Raw genomic sequence first — 17,779 nt, 5'->3', positions numbered from 1 at the left:
ACATACTTCCATTCATCAAGTGATTTGGTCTGAGAGAGAGAGGTGCCTTTTCAAATGGGAATTCCAGAGTTAAAACAAATGCCATGTTTATTGTGAAAGGACAAAATACTTCAAATGAAATAATAAACTCTATATTGATGTAAAAATGTATCTCTACAATAACTAATCCCCAATTTCACTGCTCGTGCCTAAACACCAGTGTTAGCTGACAATTGCATAGTTATAATGAAATCATAGTGTGGGCTCTCAGCTAGCTAACATCAGCTCATTTTAAGTAAAAGAAATGCTAATTGTGAATCTCTGAAGGTAGGAAAGATAAGTGTATTAAAGCAGCTGGATAGTAAACTACTGACCTTAACCTGCAGCATCTCCATTAGCGTGTGATGCACCGGACTGGATGCAGACAGACAAGGCGTTCAACTAACGTCGATGTTAGGAAATAGTACGGTCCATTTTAGGAGTGTCTGAAATAATATTTCAAGATTCTTGAATATAAAGGCATGAGTACGGGAAATATATTGTAATATTTACAAATACAGGTAAGAAAGACAACCTTGAACTGCTGGTTTTGCCTCTTTTGGGGGGGGGGGGGTCCAGGGCTTAACTAGGGGGGGTCAGACTCCCCAAATCCTCCCCGTAATTTGAACCATGGGTGTGATGATACACAAATTAACGGTTCTGTTCAGACCTTTGATTTTTTAATTTTTTTTGAGGGGGGGCATTATTATTATCAAATATTATTATTATTACTATATTTTGGGTTAATTAATGTAGTCGAAGTTGCAGGAGTGATCATTCAATCATGGCTTGACAAAAATAGTCACGTGACACACAGCTGGAAGACAATAAAGTTGGTCAAGGTGTAATACTATACAGCTTGCACTAACTTAAAAACTGTCAGGGGAGCGGATCTCGGATCTTCGTCCTTTGTTTCAGAACCGTTACAGCCCTAGTAAACATAGGACAGACTGTTCTTTGGCAGTCTATCAGTAGTCACACCTTTTCTTTCCATTAACTCATGAGAAGATGAGACCGTCAACAGTCAAAAAGTAACTTCATGGTTCCATATCAGACTTGGAGATCAGCCTACACAATCATTAGCAGTGAAACATTAATACATTTCAGTGGACCCAGTTAACCCTGTGCATCTTATTAGAAAAGATATATTTAGGGAAAAGTAGGCTACTGAAAAGATGGGGTAAATGTTCATAATTTCATGACTAAGACACCCAAACTTATCCTTGTTATGTTCTCTCAGTATCTTCAAACATTTTGCGATGGGTTATAATTTCTTCAAAGGATTTTCTTTTCTTTACTCAGTCTCTCCACGCTGGAACTTGGCCTGGTTTATTATATTGACTATGCGCATTTAAGGCAATGATAACTGTGTATACCACCAAATAGCCATCTGACTGCTTTGGAGTTTAAACCTCAAAAGAGCCATTAAACATTAATGTGAATCTCTGCCAATATACTGGATAAAGAAAATTCAAGGCCATATATTAAGTTTCAAGGATACATTGCAGTGTTTGTTTTTTTATTCTGAGGGATGATGGGATCAAATTATGCATATTTGGATTTTGACCAAGCCTTTAACTATTCTGGCAATGATTCAAATAAGCATTGTTTTTGTACAAGAGTGAAAGCTGGTTGCCTCCCATGTGGCGTCACTACAAGAAATGGTTTAAGTGGCCGTCAGTATATTCATTGATACAGGGCAGGCACACAACCTCAGCTGTGATTGAAATTCTGTTTGTGCAAAAGCATTGGGATCATCTGAACTACTCCCCTTTTAAAGTTCTCTCAAAACTCTGGCACTCAAGAGGTTTTTCTCTACAATCTCCTATTCCATCTTCTCAGGTCTTGGAGAGTTTAAAAAGGAGAAAGACAGAAAAGAACCTGTCAGTGCTGCCAGCCAAGTAAAGAATGTTCTTTTAGGCGCCTGTGCAAAGAATGGCCAGATGAGAAGGTAGAGGGGAAAAGAGCACTTTGAAAAGCTGGACAACATGCCGTGTGCCATGTCTCCCCTTGCCAAACACAGTTTCTTACCATGAAAACACAATCTCATCCCTGCAGAATGTTTTAAAAGGATGATTGGCTATCAGTTAAAATCCTTTTTTTGTTTCCCAGGTTCACCCCACTTTGCTATTGTATGTCCTGTTTGATTCACTTGTCCCAAATATTTCTTGTCTGAATCTAAATGTCTTTGTCTCTCTACCTCCCACTTACTCCCACTCACAGGAGCCATTTCACATATTCATTTCACTGCCGATTTGTAGTTGCAACAGTGAACTTTACTCGTACGTTGCCAATTCCAGCTCTCCGCTCATGTTAAATCATCCTTTACAGTGCCTACTTTTCCCTCTGCTCTGTCAGCCCTATTCTCACTACAGGCGCAGGGCCCACTCATATGTCAAGGCATAGCTGACTCGATCTCAAATAGCAGAACAGAAGCATCATGTTCATTGACATGCTTGAGCTTTGATGAAGAGAGGGCCACGAGATGGGCCACAGAATGGCTAACGGCTATGAAATATAACGTGCAACATAGTTATACTGGTTTATAATGGTTTTCACAGAACAACATAGGCAATTTAGTAGCAACCCCCAAACAACACCCACTTCTGTTATAGCTATTTTCCTGCAACTGAGCAAAAATGCTTCTGCTTCCTCTAGAGTTGACTGTTATGTAAAATCATCAAAAACATTTGGGTAAAACTAAATATTAAGGCAGCCAGGATGTGGATTTTTTCCACCAGTGAGTATCAGTGTAGTACTTTTTTGGACATTTGAAATTTTGTTTGTAAACATGGTTGAAGGGACAGTCAGGCAGTGTCGGGCAACCTACTTGGGAAATGAAGTGAGCTAAGCTACCAGTTACTCTACCTTAAAAGAATCTTCACTACACTGAAGCTACCCCCAGGGAAATGTAGCAAGCTAAGCTACAGCAACATGGCAAAGTGGTTTCCTACATCTAAGCCAATTTTTTAGATATTCAAAATCAATGCTATGTCAGTGATCACTAAAACTGTCAAACAGATAGGCAGGCAAAATTGTTCAGTGCAATTGTTAAACTGTGCTCTCTACTTTGTGTTCCAAAACCGATTTGGCAACAAAAACAAACAAACAAAAAATGTGCTCCACATAATAACAAAACCAGCTGTCTCATCTTTGTATGTGTGGGCTTACTCACCTGTGTTTGCATGGGTAGCTACACAAGTTGCAGACTGTGCTGAATTGCTGGTTGGCAATGGTTGTGTTAACTTATTCAGGAAGCCCCTGAAAATTTGTATTTGATGTCTTGGAACTTGAGAGTAGCTTCTTTTGGGGGCATGCACAGTAAGCTCCTGTATTCTGTGTTGTTTCAGTCAGTATCATCATGGAGAGCATCAGTCCAGGGATTGATATGTGAGGTCACCGTCATATGGTAGTGCTTCTGTCGGTTACACACACAGGTCCGAGTATGGCGGTGGCGTCACTTACTGATCCTTAGCAGATACATTTCAGACTTAAGCTTGAGCTTAAGAAATGCTTGGTAAAATGTAGCTTGTGATTAATAATAGTGCTTTGCCACTGAAAAGCTATTTGAAAACAGCGACTCTACCATCAGGCTACTGAGAATTGTACTTAAACTAGTAACAGCGCTACTTGTAGTGACGCTACTGCCCAACACTGCAGTCAGGTCAGTAGTCATCACTGAGCTAAGCGACACAGCATTGGTACTAAGTGTTTGATTGCTTATTTCTTGTACTTATGAACGGTCTTTTTTTGAAAAGTGTTGGGATTGCTGATGGGTTGCTCCCTAGTGGGAATTTAGTTTGTTTCAGGATGGTTATCTTTTGTTTTGTTGTTTTGTTTTGAACGTACGGTAATGTAGCATAGTTGTCATTAGCCTGAGTAATCTTTTTGAGTTATCTTCACTTTACTGTCTTCACCGCAGCCACTCTGCTGTTTGCTGACTTTGCTCCGTGTGTGTGTGTGTAACCATTAAAAGAACCGGTAATGTCAGAGCTTATTAATACTACAGTCTTTAATAATTTAGCCATGGCGCCCTTTGGTCACGGCTTTGGTACCCATCCTGTGGTGTCCCACAGGTTGGGGTGACGGACTAATGTTGTAATATTGAGGGACAGTCAAGAGAAACTGAGCCAACGGAATAATGAAAGTAGTAAGTTGGACACTACTAACTGTTTTTTCATGTTGCTTTTTGTGGAACTTTATACTGCCGTGCTAGCTTAGCTTGTTAAACAGAAGCCTACTGGGTGGGCATCAGAAGCCCAATTGACTACATTTTTAGGTCTCAAAGTGCTCAGTGAAAATTACCACACAGACCGGACAACAGACAGGTTTTATGTTGGCTTGTTATCAAGTCACTCAGGGAATTAACGTTAAGGTTTTCACTAATTTTCACTCGCACATGCAGCTGAATGATCTCACTGTAGAGCCCTGCTGTCGCAAAGGAGAGCAGTGGTGCAACAGCATGTAGTGGACAAACAGAGTTCAGTAATGAATAGCTAATGATCTAACAAAATATGCCCTGATACTGATCCTTGGGAACGTCTTGGGACATCTCTAGTACACAATATAAAAAACAAATTATAGGCAGACAAAAGATAACGCTAATTGATTTTAATGGATGGCTTCCCCTGTAATTGTGTTACTTCAAAGTTAACATCCTTTAAAATTATGCGTATATGTTACTTCCTCCCTGTTACCTGTATGTAGGTCAGGCTTTCAGTGTAAAATATTCCATTAGGGTATCTGGTAGCAGTTGCATAACCAAACAAACAATGGGTGTTAACCAGAGGTCCACCCAAGGCTTATATTATCCCTTGGAAAACGTCCCACAGATGCAGATACAGTAGCTACATTGTTTACCTCTCTGTGTTGGACAGTTAAATGGGAGGATCACTTCCTCTTCTAGCTGTTTTAGAAAGGAAAGGACCTCAATTTAAAATGATAGGTAAATCCCCTTCTAGGTTAAAACAGCTACTGTAATTTCAAACTGTATTCAAATCTGGGTCGTCTTTCCATGGAATTCTGCAAACATACATTGTAGAACATAATCTAGGAAAACAGGCTTTAAAGTTATTTCTAACCATCCATACAGTTTTCCACCTAAAAAGACACTGTCAGTAATTTAACGGCAGACTGCTAATTAAATAGCTAAATGATTCAATTAAGTTCACCAGAAACCAGCATAAAAACAACTCTTTTCTCATCTTCATTCCTTGATTGAAAACATACTACATAACAAACTATGTAGAAAAAGGCTTTTGAGTTGTAATTTGGATCCTTTGCGCAATCCACCTCACTTCTTTATTCTGAGACCGTGAATGCTGCCTTTTTGATTACAGCACTTTTTATATTTGATATATTATACAAGTTATAAAGTTCAGTGTTTCTCATACATTGATTCATTTGTGGTGGCCCGCCACAATATCAACGCTGACCGCCACATATTGATTTAAAATCGTATTTGATTGCAGAGCGCCGTAGCGCATTCGTACAGCACATCCTCTTGCTCCCTCTCCCTCTCCCTCATGAACACAGGAGCACAAATCTGTCCAACACAACACTGTCAAAGCTATTAGCAAGCATGTAGGGAGCCTAGTTAATAAGGAGAGATAAGTTAATGTTAGAATACAGCTTGGTTTTCGAGGTTAGCACGCTGTATATAGCTGGTAGTCAATATCGACTGAACACGCACCACCCCCCCAAACCAGCAGGATAACGAGAGTGAATAAAGTAAACGCTGCTTAAAAGGCAAAAAGTGCAAAATACTAGTACCTTTTACAACCAAGCCAACGAATACACACTTAAAACAGTCTGTATGTGCTTACTGTAGAAACAAAATATCAGTTTTTCTAAATTTCAGTAATATAACTCAAAAATGATACTGTAAAGTACAGTTTTTTGGAAAGTATTTCTTTCAATTTTTAATGTTATGATGGAATGCAACTTAACCTTTTCAACATGAACTTTCCAAGATAAACATTAAGCAAAAATTCACAATCTGTAAATACAGAATAAAACCAAATTGCAATTTTTTATTACATTTATTTGTTTAGATTCATTCAGCAGACACTTTTGTCCACAATATACATGTACAGTTCACCTGTATTGTGCTCTACAATTTGTCCATATGTAACTGAAACTGTTTCAACACACCTGATGTTAAAAACATATCCATTATCAGTGTGGCTTAGGTTGCACCTTGACCACACCTTCTAATATATTTAACACACTGTATTTTCTTTCCCTGAAAGTATTTTTCCTGTATAGATGCAATCATTCCATGTACTTCATACCACACTGATGATACAAAAATATGTTGGTAAGTGTGAAAATAGGAATATATTTTCTAGTAGAAATTCAGTCATTCCTAGTCCCATTTCCCAACCGCTCAAAACGTAGATACACGTCAGATTGTGTCTAATGCTTTGTTCAACCACAAGGCAATCGGGTTTGTTTTCATATCTAATCTTTAAGGCTGACCGTCCACATTTAAAGTACAAACATGACTGGTGTGATCATGTGTGTTGTGTGGTTTTTTTTTTTTTTCCATTATGCAAACAAATGAGAGCTTTTAGCTGTCTAAACAGAGCTTTAGACTATCATAACCATGTAAAAATAATAATATATCCATGTGGAATATCCTGATATTATGAGACATTTAAATTAAGGGATGATTTGAACTTTATAGTTGCTATAATCCCTTTTCTGCTTGTGATACACAACATAGACGCATAACAAGAAGAAGTTAACTTTGGTTTCAGTTTTCAGCAGTATTTAAATACAAATTCTGTTTAGTGGAGCAACGACTTGTCAAAGTAAACAAGGACTTTACAATGTAGTATATACAATGATTTCTTCAAATGTAAACTCTAAATTTCGTACTATCCATACTTATTTTTAATATTATACAACAATTGTGGATTAATAAATAAAGTCAGATTTACAGCAAAACGTATATCACAAGTAGGAATGAAATGTATTTAAATGTTTATGGAAAGTTTAAACATCTGTCTGCATCCAAACAAGTCCTCCAACCTAAATGACAACATAGGTCGTTTTAACCAAATACGACTCATATGAACCTAAAAAACTGCTTGCAGATGTGCACAGCTGTTGGGTTCACCAGTTGATATGCATACAATCACTGACTTAGGTTTAGGTTCTCTGGTTACGGTAAGAGTTAGGGGCTACGGGGGGCTGTCAACGTCTGTAATAGTAACTACTAACATAGTAGCTTCGAAGCTAACGTAGCTAACCCAACAGGTGTATAACTTTGACTATAATACATGTCCGTGTTTGTCATGTGTTTGCGTTGTATGGCAAGTAGAAATGCTGCCACAATAAATGTGAACATGAGTTGGAACATTTTGTGGCGAAAACAACCTATATGTTTTTTTTCTCTAAAGGACAGGCTCCTGCATCATCAGGCACAAAGCACGCAGCAACACCATTCATCTGCATTGTCACTAAAACACCTGTCAGTGCTCCCGTCAGCTTGCTCCTCCCTGTTTTATGAAAAAGGGTACTGCAATGAAACGTCTTTAATGCTAGAGAGAGGAGAATTATTCTTGAATTTGTACCACCCAACCTCCCAGATGAATTTGGCTTGATCTCTCCTCTCCTCCTCTGTTTTCCTCGTCCTCACCTTCCTCCTCCTTTCTAGGACCAGTCATGATCCAAGGTAAGGTTGTCTTTCTGTATTCACAACTGTCCTTGTATGTAGTTCCAAGAAGGGTTTCAGGCATCCAGTTTTGTTTGTAACCTGATTCAAATACTGCATTATTGGATGGTGTGTTCTGACATCTCAGGTGGAAATCAGGAACAGCTGGTTGAGAAGGGAAATAATGCGTTTTGCAGGATGGCTGGGTTGGTGTGTTTACAGTGCTATCATCACACCCTGAGTCTGACCACTCTGAGCTGTCTAAGCTCTGCAAGGATGCCAACGATGGCCCCTCGTTGGAGTCTATGAGGTCAGATAAAAGGAGCTTTCTCTCTGAGTTAAGGGGTGATACTGTGTCACCTGTGCTGCTCTGTAACTGAAAGGTGAATAAAGGCAACATGAGTTGTCCGTTGGTATTGCGCACTGTTTTTAATAGCAGTGGGCTGTCTGGATTGCTCTCACAAGTCTTCAGATTGAGTAATGGTCGTAGTTCATGTGAGTCTTGCTTTGGACCCATTCCAGCTTTATCCCAGCTTTCTCCCCTGGAAGACAATGGTAGGTTACTGGTTTCTCTGTCTTCAATGGTAGTCTGGTGAAAATTTTCATTCTCTTCAGCAGGGACATGGACAGCCACTACACTGTAGATTTCTGAGGACTGGGCGCTTGTGTCCTCTGGATTTGGGACCGGACTGCGTGCACCTTTACCCACATAGGAGCCAATGCTGCCCTGCGAGGATTGGCAGGGGACATCCTGGGGAGAATAACCTCCAACCCCGTTTGGTCGCACATTTGGCTTCACCTGGATAGTTGCGTAAACTGTGTGGTCACTTTGAACACAGACCTTTGGTTTGGAAATGTTGATATTCCCATCCGGAGACTGCATTATTCTGACTGAAGTGCTGGATATGGGTGCCTGCTTTGAAGATAAAGAAAACAGCCCCATCAAAGTCAAATAAGAGATTGATTTTTTATTTTTATTATTTTTATTTTTTGTAGATTAATCAACAACTTTTCATTTGATTAGAAAAAAGAAGATAAGAAAATTGAGAAGTGAGACTATACCACGATAAAAAACTTAAAATGGATAAAGTAAATATGGTAGCTGTGTAGAAGATCTGTTAAAACATGCAAAGATCATAGTGAGTTTTTTGTACGTTTAATACATTTAATAGCCACAATAAACATACAAGACAAATAACAAAACACAAGACTTCCAACACACTATATTTTGTCATTACCGAAAGCACCACGAGTCACTGAAACATCTTTGACTGTACTAAAACACCATCCACAATGTTTGAGTTCCTTTAGTTACTTTTAGGTTGCTGCACAACGTAACCAACCTGAACATGTGTACTGTAAATAAAGTGCCAGAGGGCTTGATTTTCCAATAAGGAAACATTTCCTTGTCGTAACCCATACACACCAAAGGACACCAGCAGAAAGAATTGTCTTACCAGTTGTTGTGGCATGCTCTTTTCCTTTCCGCCCTTCACATAGTTGCACATACACACAACTGATATTATGACTATGGCCACCAGAAGAGCAACACTCACGAGAAGCCATGGCACAACCATCACAGGATCATCTGAAGGGGGAGAGAGTTGGTGTCATATACTTATCTGGGGAAAAAACAACCAATCTGTAAAATCAGATATCTCCAACTGCTTAAAAACAGTGATTTAAAAAAATTACCCTTTTTGACGCACAAGCTTAGGCATGTTGTCAGGGAGTAGCTTTGTAACATGCCTCTGACGTAGGGCTGTTGAGTACATATATTCCAGGATGTACAATGCATACAAGTACTTCTCAGAAGCAATGGAATGCTGGTTAACAGGAACTTCAACAGTGGATATTCCACCCTTAAGGAATAGGATAACTGTGGCTTTGAGTGCAAGTTTGAATTGCCTGTAGTCGTCCACATTGGTTATTGTCCATTTTAGCAGTAGAGAATTAGCAATAAGGCAAGCTAAGGCGAGAAAGAATGTCATCTCCTTTCTCATTAGTACCATAATAAAAGAGGATGGTGTGGTCACTGCCCAAACACTTATGAGATCTTTTGTCTTGGAAAAGCATTTAATTTCTTTTTACTATGATTCAAGAGTTAGTAAGAGTATCATTAGAAGACTCATGGATTCACAGTATGAACAATGTGGCCAATACCAACATTTTCCATTTCCTTGCAGAAAAACAGCTTCTGCTTAGTTTTAACAAGTGGAGTTTACCTGTGTCACTGTGACAGTGAAGCTTGGTGCAGATACAGTGCCGAAAAAAGAAAGTGATTTATAGCAAACTGTCTTGATTTATTACTAAACACTACATTGTTTCCAAGAGACTGCAATCACTTGAGGAGATGAGTGCAAACTACTTCAAGTAAAAGAAAGACGCAAACATTTCAAGTATCATGATTTTCATTTTCTCCACAGCTTCCATGAAAGCTTCCCAGTGCGATGTTGAGTGCCACACTGTTGCCTCAAGTGAAATAAAGTTTTTGTAAATATAAGGGTATCTACTCCCTTCAGTCAAGTTTTTAGAAATGCACATGAAGTTATTCATTAACTTTGGCAAGTGATTTTTACATTATGCAGAAATAGCCTAGTGTGGCTAAAATATGTGAAAACACACAATAACAAATAAAATCATCTACACCTGATATTTGTATGAAATACTGGGTATATCATTTGCTGGTAATGCACTTCTTAGCAATTATTGCCCAAAATTAATGTGCTGATCAATACAGAGAAGAAGATGTTGGATTCAGCGTTGTCCTCACCTGGCAATGTGACACAGAAGGAGGCCTTCTCACTCTTTGAACGACCCCATTCAAAATTAGGCATATAGACCACATAGCCACAGTACTTTGTTTGGTTGTTCTTCAAATTAATGACGAACTGGCCAGTTGAGGATTGATTGTCCTGGAGACACAGTGGGTCATATGGATAGCATTTTAGTCCATTGCTGGTTGCACAGGTCTGTTAAACTCAAGAAACTTTTCAACTCAGTAGGAACAACCAAAAAACTTTAAGACAACAACCTGACAGGGCAGATGGATAACAGAAAGAAACATCACAGTTTAAAGGCCAAATCTAAGTTTTAAAGCAACTTGAATAACACTTTAACATTTAGTTTGTCTTTATAATTAAAAAAACAGTAGTTGGTATGTTTGTCAACTTATAATTGTGATTATTTAATTATAATATAGGCCTGTTTTTACCGCAGTGTAAAAATACAATGTGGTAGTACAATAATTTCTTGTACTGTATCTTTGGTTTGACTTTGGTTGCATAATTCTATGACTGAATAAATAAGTTTAAAGTATATTGTATTGTTTGAATTTGTGACTCACCCGTGCAGCCCACTTTGGGTGAGTGATGTATAATCTATAAAGGGTTACAATTGTGGAGGGCCCATTTTTGCTTGTGTTGAAGATGTCCGCAATGGAGACTCCGTTTGGCCCCAAGGGCAGGGTGACATTAACATTCAAGGATGACACGGTTGTGTTTATAGACAAGGTGGGCGGACCAAGCATAGCTATGGAGACAAAGAAAGATGAATAAAAGTTGCAGTAAAATACACCCGGCTTAGAAGAAACAAAAATATGCATTAATGAGTATGGAGATCCTTACTGTCTGCTATAGGTTTAAACCTGATAGTGCTGCCGTGGATGTTACCATTAACATACACCTGAGCCTGATAGTGAACATCAGGAACTGATGGGGTTTCTGTAGTCAGGTCACAGAACAGAACAGTAATGTTCTGACAGTCCTCTTTTATCTGGAATTGCTGTTCCACAGCATCACTGTAAAACATGCAGTACAATGTGATCAGACTGTGATACCGGATGAACGTGAACATGGCTTGGTGTATTACTGTAGTTTCACTGGTACCCCATGAAAACCAAAATGTGCTGTGTGGACTTTATTTCCCTGAAGATATTTACCATTTGATACAGTTGTCTATTGTCTAGTTTGAGCCACAGACATTTAAAAAAAATAAGTATTATTAGGTAAACACCAAGATATGAAATTCTGACAACCTTCTGTACAGTCAGGCACTGAAGCACTTCTGGGAAGTACATGGCGGCAGTAAAATAGCCATACAAAGATCACCCTGACTATATCAAATCACCCATTTATCATTTGAACACACAGTGCCCTTTTTGTTTTAACGAGGAACTGATATTGAGCGGACATAGTTAAACCAGTCGTCCTCTGCAGCTGATTTGATGCTGGTAGTCACTCCAGCAAAGGTGACAGTGGCTGGGAGAAAAGTCAATAGGATAGGGGTGGCACTTGACATTTGTCTGGGCGACTGCGTCATGAGTAATTAGACAAGATGACATTTCCACTTTGTTGAGACAGTGAAAAGAAGAAAGCACAAAATTCTACTTGGAAGGCACAAAAGCGCACTGTGGTTTCAAAGAAGACAGCAGGGTGCAGTCCGTACTAATAGCTATGGCTATTCTTTAGTGTCACTTGTAAGCCATTGGCAGTTGAGTTAAACCAAACACTGTGGTACACTTCAATAGCTGCATGGTAGTTTTTGTTTTCTTTCTCTTAACTTTTAGTGCTGTTTATATGGTGTCCTCGACTTAGCTGTAGCTAGCTCAGCTGTATTAGCTAGCAGCAATAGCAAACTATTGGTTAGAATATTATTGTTGCTATTGGCTATTGTTGAATGTTTCCTGCTAAGTGGTGATAAGGTTGGTGTGTGTAGTTTGGTAGTAAGAGAAAATAGTTCCCACAAGATCTCATCTTGAGGAACCAGGTCACGAATTCTGGAAAGAGACATTGCTGTTGTGTTTTTTAGGCGCATTTTTGGGCGCTTTGCCATCTAGTTCCATTGTATTGGAGAAAAAGCAGACATCTCTACGGCTGATATCTCTAAAACACGGCAAATCGCACCAAAACAATTTAGATGGATAGATAGCACTGCAAATAAGATATATTTTTGTTATTTTAAACATGTTGAAAGTTGAGTATTTACAGCAGCAGGACAGTGTAATTAACTTTGGTGTTGATGTTCATCATAATTAAGGAACATATCAAATAGCACGACAGTGTGGCTTATTGATGTTTTTTATTTATAGATTTTGGGTAACAATGGAGATTTATGGCGCAGAGTAAGCTTGTACTTGTTAGTATGATCAATATATTGTTGCTTTTGGTCTTTTCATAGGAATCATTGTGAATAAAAAAAACTCTCTTAACGACTTATTCTTAATGAAAACAATAGTCTTTGTCAGCATGAGATGACACTATAATGTCAAACAATACAAGATGTGCTACGTTTGAGTTAGATCCACTGTAAACGTATAAAGTATATTCACCCCATAGATAAGCACAGACCGTCTGGTGTCCAGTCTACAAATTACTCATTTTAGAGTTCCTTGAACTGTAGACTGACACTGTGAAGCTAATCAACTGTTTACCCTGCACCCTGCTATTTCTACTTTGACCCACCTCTCCATACGGATCTGTACATGGAGGCTCAAAGGTGCAAAAGGCCAATGGAAGTAAAGTTGTAATAATTATCACTCATTTGTCTTCCTGGGTCTTACCTCCTGTACTGGACGCTATAGAGGACCTCTTCCCCAGGGAAGGCAGGCTTCACAGCGTCCCAGTGGAGTGTGTTGTTAAAGTTCCTGGAGACAAAATGCACTCTTCCATTGTCACTTGAAAGACATGCTACAGGGAAAAAAGGGAAAAAGAGTAAAGTCTATGTAAATCATCATTTTAATGGCAGATGCTAATGCTGTGTTCTTGTTCTCATTCAACCTGAAAATTAATAAATCCTAAATAAATGTCAATTTGATAATATAGCTTAGTACATTTTAATATTTTTTAAAATTTTGTAGCTTTTACATTTTGTGCTAAATTACAAGTAGGTAAAGACTCTTACATCTCCTATTTATCTCTGCCCCCCCCCCCAAGTTTTCAATCACTGTACATAAACCGTTCAAGCCCCAGCATCTTCAGCCAGTGCAGCTCCCCGTTAAATCAAGTCCTGAGAGAGGCAGAGTCACTCACTTTTTACAGAAGAGCTGCTAAGGCCTGAGCATTACAGTGCTGATACACTGCTTTGTTGGCGCTGGTAGCAGAAATTAAAAACGACGCTTTGTTCCTTAACTTCCCTTTAACCATCTCTCTGGCAGACATATAGGAAATGGATACATAACAGAACCTCCAGATAGCATGAATGATTCATACACGGATCACATTTTCATGCTGTTGAGTCATATCTCCCTAGTTAGTGATTACCAAACCAGGGCATATTACTGTTTTAATGTTATAGCCCATGTAGTTTATTGAAGATGTGAAAGACAATTATACCCACAGTAGTCCATTCCGAATATTAGCATTTTTATAAGCTGTACAATGATATAGTCAATACTGCATCAGTTAGACAAAATTGAAGTTGCATTTTCCATCGATCACTATCATTTAAAATGACCAAAGTCCTCATTGTGTTCTGGGACTCTCCTTCATTTCAGATGAAAGGGAATCACTCTGTAAAATATATTACTAGGCTTTATTGCATTGGTGGTATTATTTATTTCTGCTATTAGGACTACTTTGTTGACAAAATGGCCCGTTAAATGTTTGATTTACAGATGTTGATTACAGGCAGTTAGCTCGTCTGTACTCACCATAGCAGAACAGGAGGAGGATGATGACCTTCATAGACCACATCTTCACTGGGTATTTGGGTCAAAGAAAAAACCAAAGTCCTACTCTGAAATTGCTGCCGCGGTGTTGTGGGTTCTAAACAAAAGCAACACGTCCCTAATCTCCATTATTCTATTCTCAATATTCTTCCAAACAAAACCAGAGTCGATGTCGAAAGGTCTGTCAGATATTAAAGTTGAATTGGGTTTCACTGCATTTCCCTGCCTCCATTACTCAGCCATCTCTCATGTGTGCTGGGAAAGGAGTGGCTTTACTCAGGTGTGCAGGTGTACTTTGGCATGTGTTATCACTTTGTTCCTGTTTTTCTGCTTACTGTATGCACCACCCACTTACATTCTCTCTCCAGACTCTCTACTTCCCCTTTCCTCCCTCCTCCACCCTTTTACACCTTGAGTCAGTATCTCTCTCTCTCTCTCTCTCTCTCTCTCTCTCTCTCTCTCTCTCTCTCTCTCTCTCTCTCTCTCTCTCTCTCTCTCTCTCTACACTTGTCTTACCGGTTATTTCTTGTTCTTAGTTTACTGGAAATGACATTGAACAAGACGACTGGTAATGACCAAGACGTTCAACTTCAAAAAGTGGAATGTGAAAGAACACGACTATACAATCACAAGGTCCAAGGTGTGCATAACTGGTTTACAGACCAATGTGTACATACAGTAGAGGCTGAAACAAACTGATGTTGTCTTTACAGGTGGGGGAAAAAATGTAATCCTATATTAGATATTCATTGTAATTCTTGCTTGGAAGATTATGTTAATAATTGGAAATGAGTCCTTATCCCACCAGGCAGCCTCCCACTGCAGATTCAGGCAGATCCACAGTAATAATGTTATTGTGTATACTGTACGTCGTAAAGAATACCAAATTTAAGCATTAGGTCCGTAAAGCTCTGCTACAACGTGTGCAGTTTGACCGTCCATTGTCTGCCCTGTATAAATAAGCGCAAACTGCAGATCAGGAATTATTAACGGGTCAACGAGTTTGTGCTGGAGCATTTCTGATTTTTGTTATTGACAGCATGCTAGCATTTGAGGCGTTGTTATCACAGAGTTCAGGTAATGAGGAAATGAACAGAGTGAATATATTGATGTTCCTATTGCAGTTATTATAGTATTAGGTAAATGAAACTACTGTAAATGGAATGCAGCAATTGTTAATGTTGTAAGATACACCTTTGTCAGGTGCCAACAACTCTCACAGCCATGAGAAAAGTGTATTATATGAACAAATACACTGTTTAAAGAGTGGATTTGCATCTTCATGATGTGACGCAATTCATGATTTTGCACTTTTGGTAACAGCAGGGAATCTACATAAATACACTGTTTGGCCAAATGTATGTGGACACGCAAATGTTATACCCATAAAATAAGATATAAGATAAGACACATTTGGTGTGAGAGACCCGGGTTCAACTTCCCACTGTGGCACAACACTTAACCCCTAGTTGCTCCAGAGGCACGCAACCTCTGACATAAATTGCAATTGTAAGTCTCTTTGGATAAACGTGTCAGCTAAATGAATAAATGTAAAAAAACCCTACACATTTAATACATTCATACATGTTTAACACATGTGTAGACAAGTTGGTTATACATTGTTGGTTATAGAAATGTATGTTTCATAGCATAAAGATCTAAAATGATGTGAGAATAAAAAGCTCCTGACATGGTTGGCCGGGGGACATCCTTGAATGCCGTTTTGGATAAGTAAAGTAAAGCTTAGTAAATCCCTGAAATTAACCCAGAACGCTGTGACTCTCCCATGAGTAAACAAACTAATGCTATTAACACATTTTGTCTTTTTATAGTCTTGGAGTTATAAGACCATCACTAATTGCTTACTTATGTGGCAAAGAGCAGATCAAATCAAATTTAACAAAACAATGTTCACAAAGATTGAATCAATTTTCCACAAACATCATAGTTTTGGTCATGCTGCACATTGCTGCAGCTCCTCTTTTCACCGTGCATGTTGAATGCTTTGTTTTAGCTATGGAGTGATGCATCTCACCTGTACAAGATATTTTTTGGGAGTTGCACACGTGCAGTTCCTAGGTAAGGACTGCTAGCCGATCAGAAGCAGAGTAGGGCAAGTTGTGAGAAGCCGGTAAACTGTCAAGCAGTTCAGAGCAGTGTTTTCTGGGGGAGATTAGGGTTGGACAAGGTCTATAAAATTTCCATCGGACACTGGCTACTATAAAACATCATGATCGGGAGGGGTTGGGTGAGGGGTGGGGGGTAGCTGTCATGTTATGTGCATATATTCACTCGCATAGACTTGGTAAAAAACTTGAAAGCCTATTATGTTGCAAGTCGCGGTGGATATTTTACAAGCAAGGACCAGGTAAAGCAGCTGTGAACACATAGGGTGCAGGTGTTGGTGTCGGTTGTTTGATAGCGGGTCCCGGGTGGAAAACTCTGCCAAAAAGACGAGTTCTGTGCCTTTTTAACTTTATAAAACATAGGTCTGCTGTTGATGGAGAAACTAGAGCAGACGGGGGGGGGGGAGAGACAGAGTGAGCGACCAGAGGTGTAGATGTGTAGGGAGAAGAGAAGTCTGAGGCAGGTGGAAAGCAGGTACATTTAAAAATAGTAGTAATAATGTTCGTTGTGATTAAAACCTGCTTTCACAGGGTGGTATAATGTGATAAATTGAGATCATTTTTTGCGGCAGGGGGTTACAATCACAATGACAGCTCAACGTCGTGATGTCTGTGAGCCATCGCCAATGGAGGATGGCTTCGTCTATTGGCCAAACCCTGTGCGAGATGGGAACTCCCTTTGAGGTGGACTTTGGGCTTTTTCACCCTGCAAACCTATAATATGCACAAAAATACAAGACAATAATACAATTAGACAAATTATGTTTTGTTAGGGCAGCAGTAGGAATTTGCTCTTCCTTTTTGTACCAGTCTAAACTGACTGAATGCGCACATCACATGACATTCATACAGATCATGTGACCATTCACGCCCACAGGACATCGTCTACTCAGCAGTTGCAGAAGATTCAATGATAGAAGAGCTGCTAGCACAGACATCAAGGTCAGTTAAGCTTGTAATTCGTTATCCATGTTGCATTCCACTACTGTTAGACGAATCAGGGAAGGATACACCATGACTGTTAAGACCCAATCAGGAAGCCAAATGTGAGTGTCTGTGGCATAGTTTTCGAAGTCCTCCGTTTTTGCCTGTCAGCACTAATATGCTACCCCATCCATCCATCCATCCATCCATCGTCAACCGCTTATCCTGCGTACAGGGTCGGCGGGGGGCTGGAGCCTATCCCAGCCAACATCGGGCGAAAGCCGGTGTACACCCAGGACAGGTCGCCAGTCCATCGCAGGGTAATATGCTACCCCGATGTTTTAAAACAAAAACGGGGTCAGCAGCATTTTCAACCTTCTACAT

General features: G+C 39.4%; 1 protein-coding gene across 2 annotated transcripts; it reads right to left on the bottom strand.

Moving 5' to 3' along the window:
* Window positions 1-6,030: 6,030 nt before the first annotated feature.
* ifnlr1 (interferon lambda receptor 1) lies at window positions 6,031-14,628 on the bottom strand. 2 transcript variants are annotated; one of them, XM_038710844.1, is made up of 7 exons: window positions 14,328-14,628; window positions 13,239-13,365; window positions 11,305-11,477; window positions 11,025-11,209; window positions 10,452-10,593; window positions 9,136-9,266; window positions 6,031-8,594 (listed from the first exon to the last, which is right to left on the bottom strand). In XM_038710844.1, exons 1-7 carry the CDS (start codon window positions 14,368-14,370, stop codon window positions 7,581-7,583), a joined length of 1,815 nt encoding a protein of 604 aa, XP_038566772.1. In that variant the 5' UTR covers window positions 14,371-14,628; the 3' UTR covers window positions 6,031-7,580. The 2 variants fall into 2 exon arrangements, with proteins under 2 accessions (XP_038566772.1, XP_038566773.1); XM_038710845.1 differs by having other exon boundaries at window positions 6,031-8,591.
* Between the last annotated feature and the right edge of the window lie 3,151 nt (window positions 14,629-17,779).

The sequence above is a fragment of the Micropterus salmoides genome, unplaced genomic scaffold (genome assembly GCF_014851395.1).
Source record: "Micropterus salmoides isolate LMB-PRFRI ecotype aquatic unplaced genomic scaffold, ASM1485139v1 Ms_hic_scaffold_11, whole genome shotgun sequence".
In the NCBI taxonomy this organism is placed as follows: Eukaryota; Metazoa; Chordata; class Actinopteri; order Centrarchiformes; family Centrarchidae; genus Micropterus; species Micropterus salmoides.
This window is presented reverse-complemented; position numbering and strand designations above follow the sequence as displayed.

Coding starts and splice junctions, on each gene's coding strand:
- ifnlr1 (XM_038710844.1), bottom strand. CDS start 14,370: ATGTGGTCTATGAAGGTCATCATCCTCCTCCTGTTCTGCTATG. Junction 9,267..10,451: donor CTTCTGTGTCACATTGCCAG/GTGAGGACAACG, acceptor CTCCCCCTTCAG/ATGATCCTGTGATGGTTGTG. Junction 8,595..9,135: donor AGAGCATGCCACAACAACTG/GTAAGACAATTC, acceptor TTATCTTCAAAG/CAGGCACCCATATCCAGCAC.